This window comes from Macrobrachium nipponense, chromosome 1, assembly GCF_015104395.2.
Source record: "Macrobrachium nipponense isolate FS-2020 chromosome 1, ASM1510439v2, whole genome shotgun sequence".
NCBI classification, from domain to species: domain Eukaryota; kingdom Metazoa; phylum Arthropoda; class Malacostraca; order Decapoda; family Palaemonidae; genus Macrobrachium; species Macrobrachium nipponense.
Window position 1 is genome coordinate 109,796,590 of NC_087200.1, and position 17,566 is coordinate 109,814,155.

Below are 17,566 nucleotides of genomic sequence, written 5' to 3' on the forward strand. Positions count from 1 at the left end.
GGCTGTAATTGTAAATTTTGGTTCAGAAAAAGTGATTGACAAAAAGATATATATTACAGTCCAACCTTTTTAAAGCAGCAGCTTTGAAGAAAAAAGAAGACATCATAATAGAATATCCACACTTTGTACAAGAAAAAATTCTTTATTTGGAAACACTGCAAGTCTGTAATGGAATAAGTTTATGACCCTTTGTACTGTGCCTTGTTTTGTGTACAGTGCTCTGGTTTTCTGCAGCTGTTTAAAGAAGATTGAGATTGAATATCATATGTACAAACAATACCAGATTGCAGTGAAATTTAGTTCAGTTTTCACAGAATATCAATGTATTTTCATTGCAGTTCACCTTGTATTAATCCTTCCTATTTCTTGACCCATAATGAATGGATCCCCTTATATGAATAGCAATAACAGGTTGTGGATGGTGGACGGATCCACTCGTGAGCATCAATACTATGTGGCATCGATTTGAAGTAATTTGCTTGAGAAAGAGTTTATATTACATCTATAGCCCCTAAATTCACTAATGGCAACTTTTACGCTGGCTAAGATCAAATGGGGCGGTTCATGAGCAAGTTAGTTGTGATCTTGACTTAAAGGGAGCATGTATTGCCTCGCTCTCTCATGTGACGTCTTTTTATAGATACCTAGGGGTTGATGTCAGTTAAAATTGTAATTTTGCAAGGAAAAGTGCAAAGAAATATTAATTAAGACATATATAATCCAAAAATGTTACTGCATCTTTGATTTTAGTAAATGTATGTAAATATTGTATACAACAAAATACAGGCAATCCCCAGGTTACGATGGGGGTTCTGTTCTTGAGACACGTCGTAAGCTGGAAAATTGTCAAAAACCCTAAGAAAACCTTACTTTAATGCTTTGGGTGCATTAAAAATTATGTAAACTGCATTCTTATTGCATTTTTCATAAAAAAACCTTCAAATATTTATTTTGCATTTTTGGTGTCATATTTCTTGTGCCAGATGAGCGTTGTAGGCGTCGTAACCCTGGAAATAATTTCTGATGAATATAATTGAAAAGCTCCTTAACCTCGGAACATCATAAGCCGAACCCGTCGTAACCTGGGGACTACCTGTACTCAGAATTTGTTACTGATTTTAGTTCTTGTCTGTTATGATATTGTATGAGCTGTAATCATAATTTTACAAAATAAATTTATTTATTAGAAAAAAAACATGTATAACTTGGTAAGAGTCACAATTGTCTTCTAAAAGAGGTCCCTCAACTGGTTGGAAATAGTAGTCATTGTCAACTTCTCATAGAAGGTAGGGAAAAAATGTTAGAATTTCTTTCTTACATCTTGTGGATTTACCATTGATGTGTTTTTTTTTGAACTGACTGACCTCAAAGTTTACCCAGCCTGGGGTGCTGCATATTGAATTTTTAGTCCGGCTCTTTATGGTTAAACTTTAATTCCAAATTTAAGTATAGCTTATGTTTTTGCTAACAGGAAAGGTTATGCCGAAATTTCTTTTCAGATCTTGGAGTCGCTGAAATCTTGCATTTTGAAATATTATCGTCAAGAAGAGAGAAGCAGACATTCTAAATGGCTGAGAGAAGCGTGGGGAGAGACATGTCATATTACAACTGCATTCAAAGCTACGATTGAGAACTGCATTATGGGTTGGGACCAGGTAATGTATTGGGTTTGTACAAAGCTGCTGCATGAACTGATTTCCCATTATTCACAAGTGTTGGGGCAAGTGTTGTATGGTTATTCTTTCTGAATCAGTAGTTTGGACATGTGCACTAGTGTGATCGCTAAGGAATACGGCCGAAATCCGTCGACGATAGGCACCATCCTTAAGCAGAAGGAAGCCATCAAAGCAGCTACACCTTCCAAGGGTGTGACAAGAAGAGCCACGTGCATGATGAAATGGAGATGCTGCATCTTTTATGGATTAAGGACAAAGAAAACGCTGGCAATACAATAACCGAGACGACAGTCTGCCACAAGGCCAGCGCCATTTTCGGTGATCTGAGTGCTCAGGCCAAAGACGACGGAGGAGAAGGGGCATCGAAGGCAACCCTAGACTTCAAGGCTTCTCGTGGGTGGTTTGATAAATTTCTTCAACGGACTGGCATCCATTTGGAAAAAAATGCCTTGTTGGACGTACATCATGGAGGAAGAGAAGAAGCTACCTGGGCATAAGCCTATGAAAGGCAGCCTTACACTTTCACTTTGTTCCAACGGCAGTGGGGATTGTAAGGTGAAGCCCCTACTTATGTATCATTCCGAGACTCCTCAAGCCTTCAAGGCCCACAAAGGGCTAAAGGAGAAGCTTCTGGTGATGTGGAGGGTATCATAGAAAAAATAAGACAAATACCATATCTGTGACTGGTCTACTATTGTTATAGATGTATGCATCCCTGTACAAAGTGTCTACAGGGATGTATACATGGTTTACAGCCCTTAATTCTTGCTTGTAGTCTGGTCCAAGTATCTCAGTATGGTAATCTTGGGGATTGGCAACTCAAATTTTTCCCACCTAAATTGAGATTCTGCATTAAAGTATGTGTTTGTTATTGAATGAATTATTATTTTTACTGAAAAAGGCAAATTTATTTTATACTTATTGCCCCACTTTTAAGGTTTATCTGGGAAACATATTGTGATAAACCATATAGTACTGCAAGTTGTGAAAATTTTATAAAAATTTAATTGTAATTAGTTTTGTACTAAATATTTTGCTTTTATCTTCCTAGGTTAGCCAGGGTTTAGTGCACCTTGGTTTCAAACTTCTAGAATCTGGTGGTACTTTAAAAGGAGAGACTTACTCTAGTCAGAAAGCAGTTTCTCTAGCATCAGTGATTTTGCCTCTTATCCTGAAAAAGCAGCCACATCTTGCAGCTGCAATTTTATCAAAGATTTCAAATTGTATTGTATCTGCATCATCTCCCATACAGTACATTGGTAAGACTTTTGCTATTTGTTTGAATTGCTTTTGTTTGCAGATTGATTGAAGGTAGCTGGTATTGCTATTGTAGAATAAAACTTTATATTTTGTAATAAGAAAAATGTTCTCCACTGCATTTGTATGTGTTTGATGTAGTCACAAAACCATAGAGATGAAGTAGGATATTTTCTACGTTATTGTGAATAATAGCACATAGTATTTAAAGTCTGTTTTATGTAGTATAGGTGAAATACACTTCATACTCAAGGGACCCTATAATGTAGAGGAATCTCCAAAGTTTTGAATCACACATAGACTCCAATTCAAGTATAAGTAAATGCAGGAATATAGTTAGGAAAGTCCTACCAACAACATAAAGATCACCTAAATCACACCAAACTTCTCATTAGATCTTATAACAACATTAGGTTGGCTGATCTCAAGGCAAAGAAAGTTATGAGACTGTCAAGCTCATGCCAACCATCTTTTAAATTCATAGTAAGATATACATTAATTGCATAAGATTCTGCCATTTTACACTTAGGAAAATTTTCTATGCATAATACTAAAATAAAGTGGAAATGTTGTACAATAGTAAAATGTTTGAATCTGTTGTAATGAAAATAACCTTAATTTAAATTTGAACAAAGTTTTTTTATGAACTTGGCAGTTATTATTTCTCATCTTTTAAGAGTAGCTAACATTACAATTATAAAAAGATTGAATGGGACAGGTTGGTGTGACTTAGGTGATCCTTTATATTGTTGGCACTTTTTTTTCACTCCAATTAACTTATTAAGCTGCATTCCAGTACTTAGGACAGGAGAGCCTGGTATGGCTCAAAATGAGAGTGATCCTCGAGGTTGAAGAAGACCTTAAAAATGGCTTTTTATTTGTATTTGTCTGTATCATATTTCCTTTTCATTGTCATATTCATGAAAAAAATTTAGTTTTAATGCCCTCCAGAGTAGGGTAGATAAGTGGTTCTTTACTACTGGATCAGGACCCAAAGATGGGTTGCTGTATCATTTTAGTGGATTGTTACGAAGGACCTATGTAAACACCCTAGTCAGTTTCAGAAACTAGAAGTGACAGTGTGGTATTTACAGTTTTAGTTTAAATTGTTTAAATTTCATGCATCTCTTGGTTACAGCAGCTAGTGAGGCATCAGCAATCCTCCATTTCTATTGGAATAAAACAAAAGTAGAGCAGAAGAAGCTGTAAAGCTCTGCTAAGCAACTCTTCTAGGTAATAAACTAAAATACACAGAAGAGGGAAGTAAAACCATTCCTTGATTATAAAGCCAAGAAAGTGGTAGAGGAAGACCAAAAACTTGAGCTACAAAGTAAAAATATTTGTATTAAAGACTATGCATAATAATGATGTATGTCTACAAGGTATAGTTAGGGAACCTCTAATCAAGGACTTATATTACTTGGTCATTTCAGTATCATGAAAACAAACAGGAATGACTTAGGGAAAGCTATCCAGGAGTTTCACAAATTGATCAGTCGTACAGTAGTAGTTGTATATGAAATGGAAAAATACTGTTATCAAAATAAAGTAGAATTCATATATTTGGGAGGTATTTGTAGATAAATTGCAATAGTACTTCCAAAAAGGTGGAATACACTTAAGTGGGGCAGGTTACTGTTATGAAAATTTTTTACAAAGAACATCTATCAGTACTTAATTATATTAATTGGGAAAAATGTTGACCTGTGTTGGATTGCATTTTGCAGCAAATTAATTAAAAATTCAGGTAGAGCAGCTAAAGCTACAGCCTTCAAGACTAAAGCAAACAGACAAATTCCCTTAGATAATAATACTGAGGTAATTCTAAGGTCCATTCTAATAAATAAATGGAAAACTTCATAAAATTGGTATGCTGATAAGGGAAATTAAACTCGATAAATCCACAGTAGGACTATAGCAGTGAATACAAAAAGAATGACAAGAGCATTTTATTAATCTCCCATCAAGGATTTTGGCTTACCTTTTGAACATAATTTTATAAAATAACCCAATTTCATGGTCCACTACTCAGGACAGTAGTATAGAGAATTCAGTACAACATTAAGTGCAAAATATATTGCATGCTTTGTAATTTCAACAGCAACAAATGGCAAGTCTTCAGTGCTATTTCATTAGTCTATTATCTTTGATAAATTACTATAGTCTATCATCTTTGATAAATTACTATAGTTTCTGAAAAATTAATTTGGAGGCAATTTAATAACAGGATAGACTAGCCCAGTGAGAGCTTAGAATTTTAATTCAGTGGTTTTGCCAGTATTATCTTATCAAACAAGCTGCCCTGATACCATTGAAATGATAACCAATGCCATAAAGAAAAATAACCTCTAAGTGATGAAAATTTTGCTCTTGGTGTTTTCACAAGAAATGTACACCCACTTTATGGGAAAGCTCTTCTTATTACAGTACATTTGGATTTTTATCAGTACTGCTTGACTAAAACTTTAATTTTAGGTTAATTCTTGTGTGCAGTGTTTGTCACAGTATTTAGAATCTAAATAATGTACATGCCAATTAATAATCTCTTTTCTTCTAGAAATACTTGGAAAGCTGGCAAAGCTATCACCTTTGGTTCTCTTGGAACATTCTAATCTTATTCAAGAACAGTTGGAGTATTTGGTGTTCCTACCTCTTTTGGCAGCTTCACATCTTCTGCAGGCACTTCTGCCCCTTTTCAAGATGAGTATGGGACTGAAAGACTCTCTGATGATGATTCTAAGAAAAATGCTGTTCTCTAAGTAAGAATGAAATTTAAACTTTAACTTATTATTGGACTACCATTTTAGTATATAAGAAATCTACTTTGCGGCTCACAGTGGATGTGGGTAGTAATTTAATGAAAAGAAATCTGTAAATTTTCCCAATCCTGATATGAAGTTATTAATACACTGTACATGTCTATGTAGTCCCTATGTTTAGAGCAGAGTGGCAGTAAACATATTACCTTAATCTAAATTTTGTAGAGTACCATGAATGTGGTATGCAGTAAACCTTAGTTTATGTTTGCTGTGTATGTCACTGATAAATTATAGACCTTGGTAAGTCATTGAAAAGTATTTTGGGATACTTACCATTGTTACCAATTTATAGAAGTTTATTTAATCTTAATAATTGTTGACTGATAGAAAATATTTTTTGGACTAATTGTGAGGAAAGAGATATTATGGGGAGTTCTCATTATGTATCCTTCATAAGTGTTGACAGGATATACCAGATGCTAATACATATACAGGATCTTTGCCTGTCTAAATGCAAAACTATGCATTTTTATATAAGTAACTTATTTATCGAGTGGTTACATAGCCATTGGGCCCTGCCTAACATATGGCAGCTTAAAACTTCATTCTGTGGTGCTTCTTTCATTTGTGTGTAGGTGAGGGACTTAGAGAAACAAACTAACAAAGAGCTCAATTTGTTTCCTGCCAGCTTCAGACTAACACTGGGAGTTTTCAGCATCTACTTCATTGGTTTCTAGCTGATACTATTTGGTGAAGTATCCAAGATTTGTTGTTGTGGCTTTCTTTCTTCAACTGATTATCTTTTGTTGTTAACTTGAGTAGTTTTCTTCAAGTTAAAATGTCAGATACTAGCTCATCATGTGTTTGTTTCTATTCTGAGGGTTGTAAAACTAAGCTAACAAAGTTTACGTACTTACGATTCTCACACTGAATGTACCATATATACTCGCGTATCATGTGGCTTTAGAAGACCTAATTTTGGTGCTAATTTTAAGGGAGTCGCATCATACATGAGATATAAAATTCGAGTATGTAATAATCACATACTATTAGTATCGTATGATATTACTGTATTTTCATATTACTATTGTTTGTATTATAAAATACAAACATATTACTATTTGTTTGTATTATAAAATACAAACAGTTTTGATTAAAACATGTTTCTCTCAAATTTGGTTTATGGTCAAGTTTACTATACCCAAGTTTGTGAGAGTTTCATCCACATTGCCAATGCATGATGGTAGTTGTTACTGGATCAACATTCTTTCCTCAACTTTAACTAAAACTTTCAACTAAAACTTAGAGATTAAATTTTGTAGTACACTGGACCTTCCCTTGACATAACCATATCGAATTTGCAATTTGTTTCCGTTTACCGGATCGGTCGTGTATGAATCAAAAATCAAAACAGTTTGTATTTTCAAAGCATTTTTTCCCATTTAAAAATTAAATAATAATATGTATTAATCCGTTCTAGCGCTATGAAACCACACCAAAACACAACTAAATTACATATAATATACACAATTTATACACAAATAAACGAGTAATAACACACAATGATTAAATAACATAGTAATGTGATAAATGATAATAAATGTTAATAAAATCAATAAAAAAAAAGAAAGGAATTTTACTTACCACAACGAAAGATGACGTGAGGCCAGCAGGAGGAGGAGGTAGGAAGGGGTGGCAGGGAACGATTTGTTCTCTTTTTATATTTACGTATGTACACTAATAACTACGTAATAAACAGAAATGAAATAACATTGCTAAACTAAATTTTTTTTATTAATTACGTAAACACTTACTCATCATCACCTTCACGTCTGGCCTTTTTGGCCTCACTTTCCTGACTTTCATCACTTTCAGGTCTGGGCCTTTTGGCCTCACTTTCTTCTTGACTTTCACTGCGTGAGACCTTCATAAAGTAACGATCAAGAGAGGTCTGTTTCTGCCTCCTTTTTAAAATGTTACGAAAGAATGTGAGACACGTATCATTAAATAAGGCACTCGCTCTCCCTGTAGACAATTTCTCTGGGTGTCTTTTTTTCAACAAAATCTGACACTTCCTGCCACTTGCCAAGGATATCACAAATTTTCTTATCACCTGCTTTGTCTTTAGCTTTGGGACCTTTGGTTAATAATAAAATAGACAAAATAACACGAAAAATAGGCACAAATACAACGAACTACACAACGAAGTGTTAACGATGCAGCACCAACAAACAAACAGACCGAACGCCATCTATCGGTCGCCTATACAGTTATCACTCATCGCAAAATCGTATCTTAAATATTTCGTTGTATATCAAAGCATATATTTTCGCAAATTTTCTGTTGTATCTCAAAACATTCGTATATTAGGGCAATCGTATGTCAAGGTTCCACTGTATATGCCCTCGCCAATCTTTTCTCCATAGTGAGTAAGGATATACGTAGTAATGCAAAAATATATCAGTTTTATTCTCCTTATCGTCATTTGTAACATAACTATGGTAATTTTTTACTATCGTACGAGGGTTAACCCTTAGACTGCGTCAATATGCATTTGGAATTTACCCCCTGGGTGCATAAAACTTCATAAAAAAGTGAAAATGCTCCAAATGACTTCATCTACCTCTTGCGATAAAAACAGAACCTATATTTTCCATATCTGGCATTATTTTTCTCTTAAGATGTGATTAAAGGCCTGAAAAATACTTTGTTTTAGAAAAAATGGTAAAAAAAGTTAAAAAAAAAAGTTTGGAGTGCATTACACATAATTCTTGACCCAGCATTTTGTTTGGGGAGCTAAAATTAAAGAAAGGGCATGTGGATTGAATTTGCAACAATTTCTTGATAAATAATTATAAAAAAATATTTTTTCTTTGGTAAAATAGGTACCTTTTACGTATCGCTTTTTTGAGATTTTGTAGCGTTGAAAGAAAGAATGGAAAAGAACTTGCAATATAACTTTTATTTTATACAGTTCAATTTTTATTATATGAAAATAACAGAGAGAACCTTTTATATATGATATAAAGACAGGAATGAAATAAAAAATATTTAGTGCATTATATACGAAAAAAAAATCTCCTTTCAAACGAAATGGGTATTTCTGGGTTTGACCTGTGTCTGCCGGTGAAATGATCCTGTAGCTCGCATTTCTAAGTATAAATAGATTCTAAATATACCTGAGAAAAAGCTAGAATGGAATGCTGAAGTTACTACCTTCAGCTCGATCACCCAAGGGCGTCTGTATAAGCACTGGGGTGACTGGAAGCCACTACCACAGGACTTCTGCCAATTAGAAGATTCCTTTCAAAGTCCCTCCCACGGCGAGAGCCATTACAAAGACTACCCCTTCCACCTTCCGATCGCTACTACTACTACCCATGCCCGGCATCTTCATTCCTGTAATTAGCTGCATTGGTTACGCACGTGTCTTCATTGCTCCCCTTGTGTTTTCTTTTGGCAAAGCTATGTCTGCTGCAGAGCTCCCAGCTTCTTCATCCAAGTTGAGTATTCCATTTTGCGTTTTTGTAATTCGTGTGGTCACAATGCATTCCCTTTTTTGCCTGTTCAGCCTCTTTAGTTCTAACGAACCGGGGTGACGCTTTTTCATCCGCCATCTTGGGTGCATCATCAGACGCGTGCGTTATTTATCTTTGTTTATTTATGATTACACTTGCTCACGGTTTTATAGTTTATGCATGCATGCTTTGTTTTCGATGTTAGCCAGCTATGCACTTGATTTTCATATCACTGTGAGGTTGGAAGTTTTGCTCTCCCTCCCTGGCTTACCCGACCAGGCCTAGGCTAGGTTTTGGAAGGTAGGCCAGGTGACCCTACCCCTTAGCCCTCCATTGTCCCCCCCCCCACCCCCCACGCCTGCACTCGGTGCTCGCGGGGAGGGCGATCCAGTTTAGAGAGTCTCTATCTTATCATGTTTGTTGGACCTATCCTCCCTACCTGACCAGATCGAAATTTCGATTTTGGAGGGTTTGGTTGAGTGACTACCGTATTCGTCATGACGTCCTTGGAGGCCTATCTGGCTTACCTGACCGAATCCGTATAGATCTCGGAGGGTTAGGCTAGATCCCTGCTGGGTATATCCTTTTTCACCTTACTGTCCCCTTGCAACTCTTCCAGAGATGCCTCATTATTGTATTATTATTTATGTTGTTGTTGGGTTGCGTATTGCCTTGGCCTTGCCTCCTTTAGGGTGCCAGTTGGCCTGCCGCCTCCTGCCCCCTTTAGTAGTAGGCTAATGTAGCCTCCCGTAAGATGGTGATCACCGATCGGTTGCTGTGACCAAATAATCACGACTGGCCACCCCCTTAGGGGCCAGTCGGCCTACTGCCCCCTGTCCCCTTTAGTAGTAGGTTAGTACAGCTTCCTGTAGGTGGTGATCTCTTATCGGTTCCTATGGCTAAGTGTTCACGACCGGGGCCCCCCCCCCCCAGCACCGGCTCCGCCTGGCGCAGCCTATTAGCTCGCGGTACAAGTAATCCTACAGATGAATGGCTGCAGAGCTTATTCTGTCCGATGGGGAGGTATGGTGTTGGAGGGGAGTGGCTTACTCGGTGATTAGGTGTACTCTCCTTATTCATGTCTCCGGGCCTGTAGCTCCACCGGTTAGGTGGGGTCTACCATCACACCAGCCAGCGGGCTGTGCACCGGATCGTACATTTCTACTGCTCCGCCGCTCAGTTGTCCTTTCCCCCTGTTGTCTCTGCCTCCCCACTCACATGGGGACGGATTCGGGCTCAGAGTTGCGTTTCTAGTTACCTTAGAATCGCTTCTTTCCCTTCCCTTCCCTTCCCTTCCCTTCCCCCCGGATGTGTTCAGGTTCAGGCCTAGGTCTTACCTTTTCCCCTGTTCTGCTCGTATCAGCCTGTCTCCGCCGGCGTTACTTTATGACAACGGGATTATGAGACTCAGGAGTAGGCCAAGCCTTTAAGAGATTACACCAGATTACCAGATGTATTATTCACTCGTTTAAAACTCTGTAGGCATATCTCCGGACCTGTCGGGTTCCAACGTAGTGTGGTCTACCATCACACTCGCCACCGGAGTTTTTCATACCAGGTTTCCGCCGCTCAGTTTTCCGTTTTCTTGATTTCACTGTTCCCCATTTCGGTGGGGACAGTAAAGGGTTCAGATATGCGACTGCGTCAATTCGTAGCTTTCTGATTCAGTACGACCGGACTCAGGATTAGGTCTTTCCTTCTCCTCGGTCCTGCTCGTCTCAGACCCCATACACTGGGTATATCTTTACCTTCCCGAAGACGGACTCCGGCACTTTTCATATAATACTCATTTGACCTTTTAACTTACAGATGGTCCGTTGCCAGGCGGAAGGTTGCTCCGCTACCCTCATCAAGCCCTACGGCCATGTGGTCTGTAGGTCACATGCAAACTGCGCCGTCCAGCTGGAGGACTACCTGTGGCACCCCGACGCTTGTACGGTGTGCTATGATATGGTGACCATCATCTCTGACGAGACGGTAACTTCCTCACCTTATCATTTACTTGAAATTTCTGTATTATGGCAGCTTTATGAAATTTCTTGGATATACTATTTCCCGGATGGGATACTAATTCGATTCCCTTTTTTACAGGCTAGCTTGGCCCTCTGGCAGGAAACCAAAGTGTCCCTCAAGTGCTGGGTCGGAGGATTTGGCAGGAACGCCGCGGCTGGACAGCTCTATGTGTTGTCCGAGAACCTGTGCTCCCTTTTGTATCCGGGAGCCATGGCTACGACAGCTGTTCCTGCGGCGATAGTGGACCCTATCATCGAGAACATCCGGCTGGAGATGTTGCCCCTCCCAGAGGACCAAGATTGCGACCTGGTGGCAGAAGAGGTGGTGGCCATCAGCCTCCACCACGAACCGATGGCCACCGAGGAGGAGGTAGGTAGGGAGATAAGTGAGGCAGGTAGTCTCCCCTTTAGCCCCACTCCTTCTTCTTCTTCTTCCTTCCAGGTCTTCACTAAGTCTGCTCCCTCTTGGGATAGATCAGTTTCGGTCATTCCCAAAGTCAAGGTAATGAAGACGAGATCCCTTCCAAAGGGATCCAAACCTGCTCCGGCGGGTACGGCTAAGTCGTCCTCGGCCCCCAAGCCATCGACCGCTACTGCTAAGCCGCCCTCTTCCAAGGCTTCTCCCCCTCCCAAGGGGTTGAGAGCCAAGACCTCCAGAACCAAGCCGACGGAGTCCGTCTTTGACCAGGAGGCATTCGCTAATCTTCTAATGATGAAGGTGAGCGAAGTAGTAGACAATAAGCTCAAGTCGGTGTCCACTCGACTTGCTTCGGGCCTAGAGACCTCGGGGCAATCAATACTGTCCCTGACCGAGAGGATCAGAGCCCAGGAGGAATTGGTGTCCGGAATCCTCCAGTCTGGGACCATGGCACAGGCTGTGACAGTTCCGAACGCGTCAAAGCTTCCGCCATTTGACAACAACAACCCATGGCGGTTAGCGTTGCATGCTCCGTATTGAGATGGGAAACTGACGATCGAAGGTTGCGGAACCCGACCGGTAGAAGACTTCGAGTTCTTCCCGGAGGGCCTCCTGTTTCCTTTTCCGGGATATGCTTGACTAGCAGAAGACATGCTAGTCAGGGTAGACAAGGTCCCGAAAGAGACCGTTATCTACCCTAGGGACCAGGCCCAAGCTGTATGGGTCCGCACCCTTACAGATTGGGAATGCGTTAATACCAAGCTAACGCCCCATAAAGGTAGCTTCACTATGTTTGTGACCCCGCGAGGAGTTCCATTGCCTTGCACATCAAAAATCACGGAACTGACTCTACAGGCAGCGGTGGAGGATAAGCCCTTACCCATTTTAAAAGAGACTGAGGCTACCTCCTTACTCTTCCCTGCAGATGTGGAGTTTTGGACTGACGCTCCGGCTACGTTAACGGTGGGTAAACTCGACCCGGAGTGCGCCTCCACCCTGTTCGCAGAGAAGCTACCTAGGATTACGGACCCCTTGGTCAAAGCGGAATTCGAGGCAAGATGCAGATTGGGCAGGTCGATCAACTCAGTCACCTCGGCGGAGTTGGTCTCTTCGACGTTCGCCAATGAAGCTCTGTTCCGGGTCCACACGAAGTGTCTGTTGCAGACCTTCCAGGCGGATCTGTATGACTTTATTGTGGCTAGATGAGCCTGCAGGAAGCATGTTCTTGCGAATGGTTCCATAAGGCACGAGCCGAACAAGCTTATAAAGGCTTCAATCTGGGGCGCCAACAACGTCTTCAATGAGGCGGCTAGAGCCAACCAGAGTCTTCGTGTTCGTTGGGGACTTCCTTTCAAAAGGAAGTTTGATACCCCCGGACCCCAATCCAGACCTAGGAAGAGGCCAAGGAAATTCCATCTTTACCAGCCCTCTCATCCTCAGGCGGTTGTCCAGGCGGTCCCTGTCTCCCAGGTCGGTAAGCCTTTGACATTCAAGGCTCAACCGCAGCAGCAGTATGTTCTGGTCCAAACTCCGCCAGCTCAGCAACCCTCATCCTCAACAACCTTGGTGGCTTCCCCAGCCTTCAACCCCTCCTACGAGTCGCGAGGAGCATTTCGCGGCTACAGTAGGCATGTCGGAAGTAGCAGAGCCAGAGGTGGCTCCTGGCAGCGAGGTGGGTCTAGAGGCAAGGGCTTCAGAGGAGGCAGAGGAAGCAGACCTGCAGCCAACCAGTGAGAGTCTGCAGGTGGGAGGGAGATTATATCTCTTCCGGGACCATTGGACCTTCAGTCCGTGGGCCCACAGCATTTTTTCGAAAGGTCTAGGGTGGAAATGGGAGAAAGGGCCTCCTCCACCAGTCAGTTTTCACCAGACTCCAACGACGGACCTACTAGACTATGCCAAAGATCTCCTCCAAAAGAAGGCGATAAAGAAAGTCAAATGCCTAAAGTTTCAAGTACGTCTGTTCTGTGTACCAAAAAAGGACTCGGACAAACGAAGAGTAATTCTGGACTTGTCCCGTCTCAACTCATACATTCAATGCGACAAGTTCCGCATGCTGACCGTCTCGCAGGTACGGACCTTACTTCCCCGTGGGGCGGTCATCACCTCTATTGATCTTACAGACGCTTACTATCATGTTCCGATAGCAAGCTCATTCAGAGTCATGCCATTCGGGCTCAACATAGCGCCCAGAATAATCACCAAGTTAGAAGAGACAATAGTTCAAGAGCTAAGAACTCGAGGGATAATGTTAATAACTTACCTAGACGACTGGCTCATTTGGGCAACCAACGGCGAGGAGTGTCGCAAAGCAACAGCCAAAGTGATAGAATTCCTAGAATATCTGGGTTTCCAGATAAACAAAGAAAAATCCTAGCTCGTTCCGGCTTCCCGCTTTCAATGGCTGGGAATCCAATGGGACCTAAATTCGCACAAACTATCTCTCCCATCCAAGAAGGTCAGGGAGATAGCGAAGGATACGAGACAGTTCCTCAAAAACAAAAAGGCTTCTCGTCGTACCCAAGAGAGAATTCTAGTTTCACTGCAGTTTGCCTCGATAACGGACGTCCTGTTGAAAGCCAGACTAAAGGATATCAATCGAGTCTGGCGAAAGAGAGTCAACCCCAAACTCAGGGACAAGATCTCACTAATTCCGCCGATATTAACGAAAAGGCTCCGTCCATGGACGGAACACCAGAGCCTGTCCAAGTCAGTGCCACTGCAATTCCCTCCGCCGTCTCTAACGATCAACACGGACGCCTCTCTGAGCGGTTGGGGAGGTTACTCACAATACAAGAAAGTTCAAGGAACATGGTCGGAGATGTTCCGCCAGTTCCATATCAATGTCCTGGAAGCAATGGCCAGTTTTCTGACTCTAAAACGCCTGGCTCCAGCCAAAAACGTTCATATAAGGTTAGTCTCGGACAGCGCAGTAGTAGTCCATTGTATAAACAGAGGAGGCTCCAGGTCGCGCAAAGTAAACCACATAATGATTGCGATTTTCTCGTTAGCAACGAAAAATCGTTGGCACCTGTCAGCCACTCACCTGGCAAGAGTAAGGAATGTCATCGCAGACTCACTATCCAGGACGACTCCGCTGGAGTCGGAGTGGTCCCTGGACATGAAGTCATTCCGCTGGATTTGCAACCAAATTCCGGGTCTTCAAGTAGACCTGTTCGCCACAGAGTCTAATCACAAACTCCCTTGTTACGTGGCTCCCAACCTGGACCTTCTAGCTCACGCCACAGATGCGATGTCCATAGACTGGAATGGTTGGCAGAAGATTTATAAGTTCCCACCAGTAAATCTGATGAAGGTCCTGCACAAGCTGAGATCTTTCACGGGACAGGTAGCATTGGTTGCACCCAACTGGCCGAAGAGCAACTGGTTTCCTCTTCTGCTAGAATTGAATCTCCGTCCCAGACGGATCCCCTGTCCAGAAATGACTCAAGTAGTACAAACTCGGACTGTGTCAGCTTCCTCAAGAATTCTGAATGCCCTAACTTTATGGACTTCATGAAGTTTGCGGCCCAAAAGGACGCTAGTATCGATCCACTAAACATCCTGTTTATAGAATCTGATAAAAGAGAGTCAACGCTCAGACAGTATGATTCAGCAGTGAAGAAATTGACCATCTTTCTAAAAGAATCTGATGCCCAACAGATAACTACGAATCTGGCGACTTCATTCTTTAGAACTCTATTCGAGAAAGGCCTAGCTGCTAGTACCATTACTACAATCAAATCTGCCTTAAGGAAGATTTTTCAGCTTGGCTTTAGTATTGATTTGTTGGATTCGTACTCCTCTTCAATCCCGCGAGCATGTGCCCCCCTGAGACCAATAGACCGCCCTCATACAGTCTCCTGGTTCTTAAATGATGTACTTAGATTGGTCTCAGACACTGATAATGATTCATGCTCATATACAACCCTTTTCAGGAAAATTTTATTTTTAATGAGCCTGGCGTCAGGTGCCAGAATATCTGAACTCTCGGCTCTCTCTCGAGACCCTAACCACGTCGAATTCCTCCCGTTGGATGAAGTGCTACTATCCCCAGATCGGAAATTCTTGGCTAAGAATGAAGACCCACAAGACAGGTGGGCTCCATGGAAAATTGTTCCTCTTACACAAGACACATCATTGTGTCCTGTCGTCTCCCTCAAATCCTATCTGGCCAGGACTTCCAATAAGTCTTCAGGTCCCCTTTTTATTGGAGAGAAAGGCGGTACAATTTCCCTGAAAGTTATTAGACAACAAATCCTCTATTTTATTAAGCAAGCCAACCCGAATTCAGTTCCGTACGTTCATGATATCCGGGCAGTGGCTACCTCGATTAACTATTTTCACAATATGAACTTAGAGGACCTGAAGAAATATACGGGTTGGAAATCTCTGGCAGTATTTAAACGCCACTATCTCAAGAACCTAGAGGCTCTTAAATTCTCAGCAGTGGCCGCAGGGAGCATAATCTCCCCCGAATGACCAAGTCCTAAAACACTATTCTATTGCTCGTTCTGCTTAGCCCTTTATCCCTTGATACCCACTCCTTCCTGCCTGCCTCGCTTGTATCCCCTACCAATCTTCCTTCCCGGTGCCGGACTGGTTTGCTTGCCATTCCGTCGCCGGACTTGTATATAGCATTGGGACCCTCCTTTTGTATTCCTTACCTGTTTTATACATACGTCTAGGTATATATCACATTTCTTCAGATACCATTCCATTGTATTATTACTTTATTACTAGTTATTAAGTCCTAATTTAAGTCTTAATTTTAAGAATTCAACTAAGTGTCGGTTTCTTTTATGGCTCATTGAAATTATTCTTTAGTGAACTTTAAGTTTCATTATTCATTTATGCATTTTTGTCTGATATCTTTCAAGCTTGTATGGCAATTCTCTGATATTATTTCACTGGCAGACACAGGTCAAACCCAGAAAAGGGATTTTGATGAGGAAAAATCTATTTCTGGGGGAAGACCTGTGTCGCCCGGTGAACCTGACCCTCTTTCTTCTCCTGATCCCCACCCTGTAGCCAGTCCAAGCTTGGGCTTCTATTCCAGGAATGAAGATGCCGGGCGTGGGTAGTAGTAGTAGTGAGCGGAAGGTGGAAGGGGTAGTCTTTGTAACGGCTCTCGCTGTGGGAGGGACTTTGAAAGGAATCTTCTAATTGGCAGAAGTCCTGTGGTAGTGGCTTCCACTTGCCCCAATGCTTATACCGACGCCCTTAGGTGATCGAGCTGAAGGTAGTAACTTCAGCATTCCATTCTAGCTTTTTCTCAGGTATATTTAGAATCTATTTATACTTAGAAATGCGAGCTACAGAATCATTTCACCGGGCGACACAGGTCTTCCCCCAGAAATAGATTTTTCCTTCGTCAATATCCCTTTTTCATTTAGAAAACTTTTAAAATAAAACTTCAGCTAACCACTATTTTTGTATTGCTTTTTACATTCACAGGTCTTTTTGTACTTGCTTACAGTATGGTACATTTTGAGCCATGGCAAAATGCACAAAGGTGGTTTGTTAGGAAACAGGTTTCACAGTGATATGTCGTTTGTTTTCTTTTGCACTGCCCGTTTTTTTCAAGCAGCAGTCAGTACTTCTTATACTGCAAACAATATAATCAGGCTTGTGATTTTTGTTTACAAATTGAGTAATGAAATGCCTGCCTGTGAGTCTGTTTGATAATGGTGATTCCAATCTCCTTTTACCAATCAGTGGCCTTTTTGAATAACCTTCCAACAATCCATTTGCAAAACCATGTAAACTGGTACAAGATAAGAGTTAGGTTGATCAGTGGTAACTAACCATTGATCAAACGGTAACTCTTATTCAAACTTTTCCAGGCTGAAAACTAAGCTAACCTGCACAGCAAGCATAGGGTACATAGTTGTGTGAGTGATACAAAAACCAATAAAACAATGAT

At 41.2% G+C, this 17,566-nt stretch overlaps 1 protein-coding gene across 1 annotated transcript in view; it reads left to right on the plus strand.

Annotated features, from left to right (window-relative positions):
- LOC135219553 (Fanconi anemia group I protein-like) overlaps window positions 1-17,566 on the plus strand; it is a 258,047-nt gene that overhangs the window by 189,756 nt on the left and 50,725 nt on the right. Inside the window, exons 7-9 of the mRNA XM_064256406.1 lie at window positions 1,500-1,655; window positions 2,728-2,935; window positions 5,491-5,692. Of these exons, the coding sequence (XP_064112476.1) occupies window positions 1,500-1,655; window positions 2,728-2,935; window positions 5,491-5,692 (566 nt within the window). The remainder of the gene's footprint in view (window positions 1-1,499; window positions 1,656-2,727; window positions 2,936-5,490; window positions 5,693-17,566) is intronic.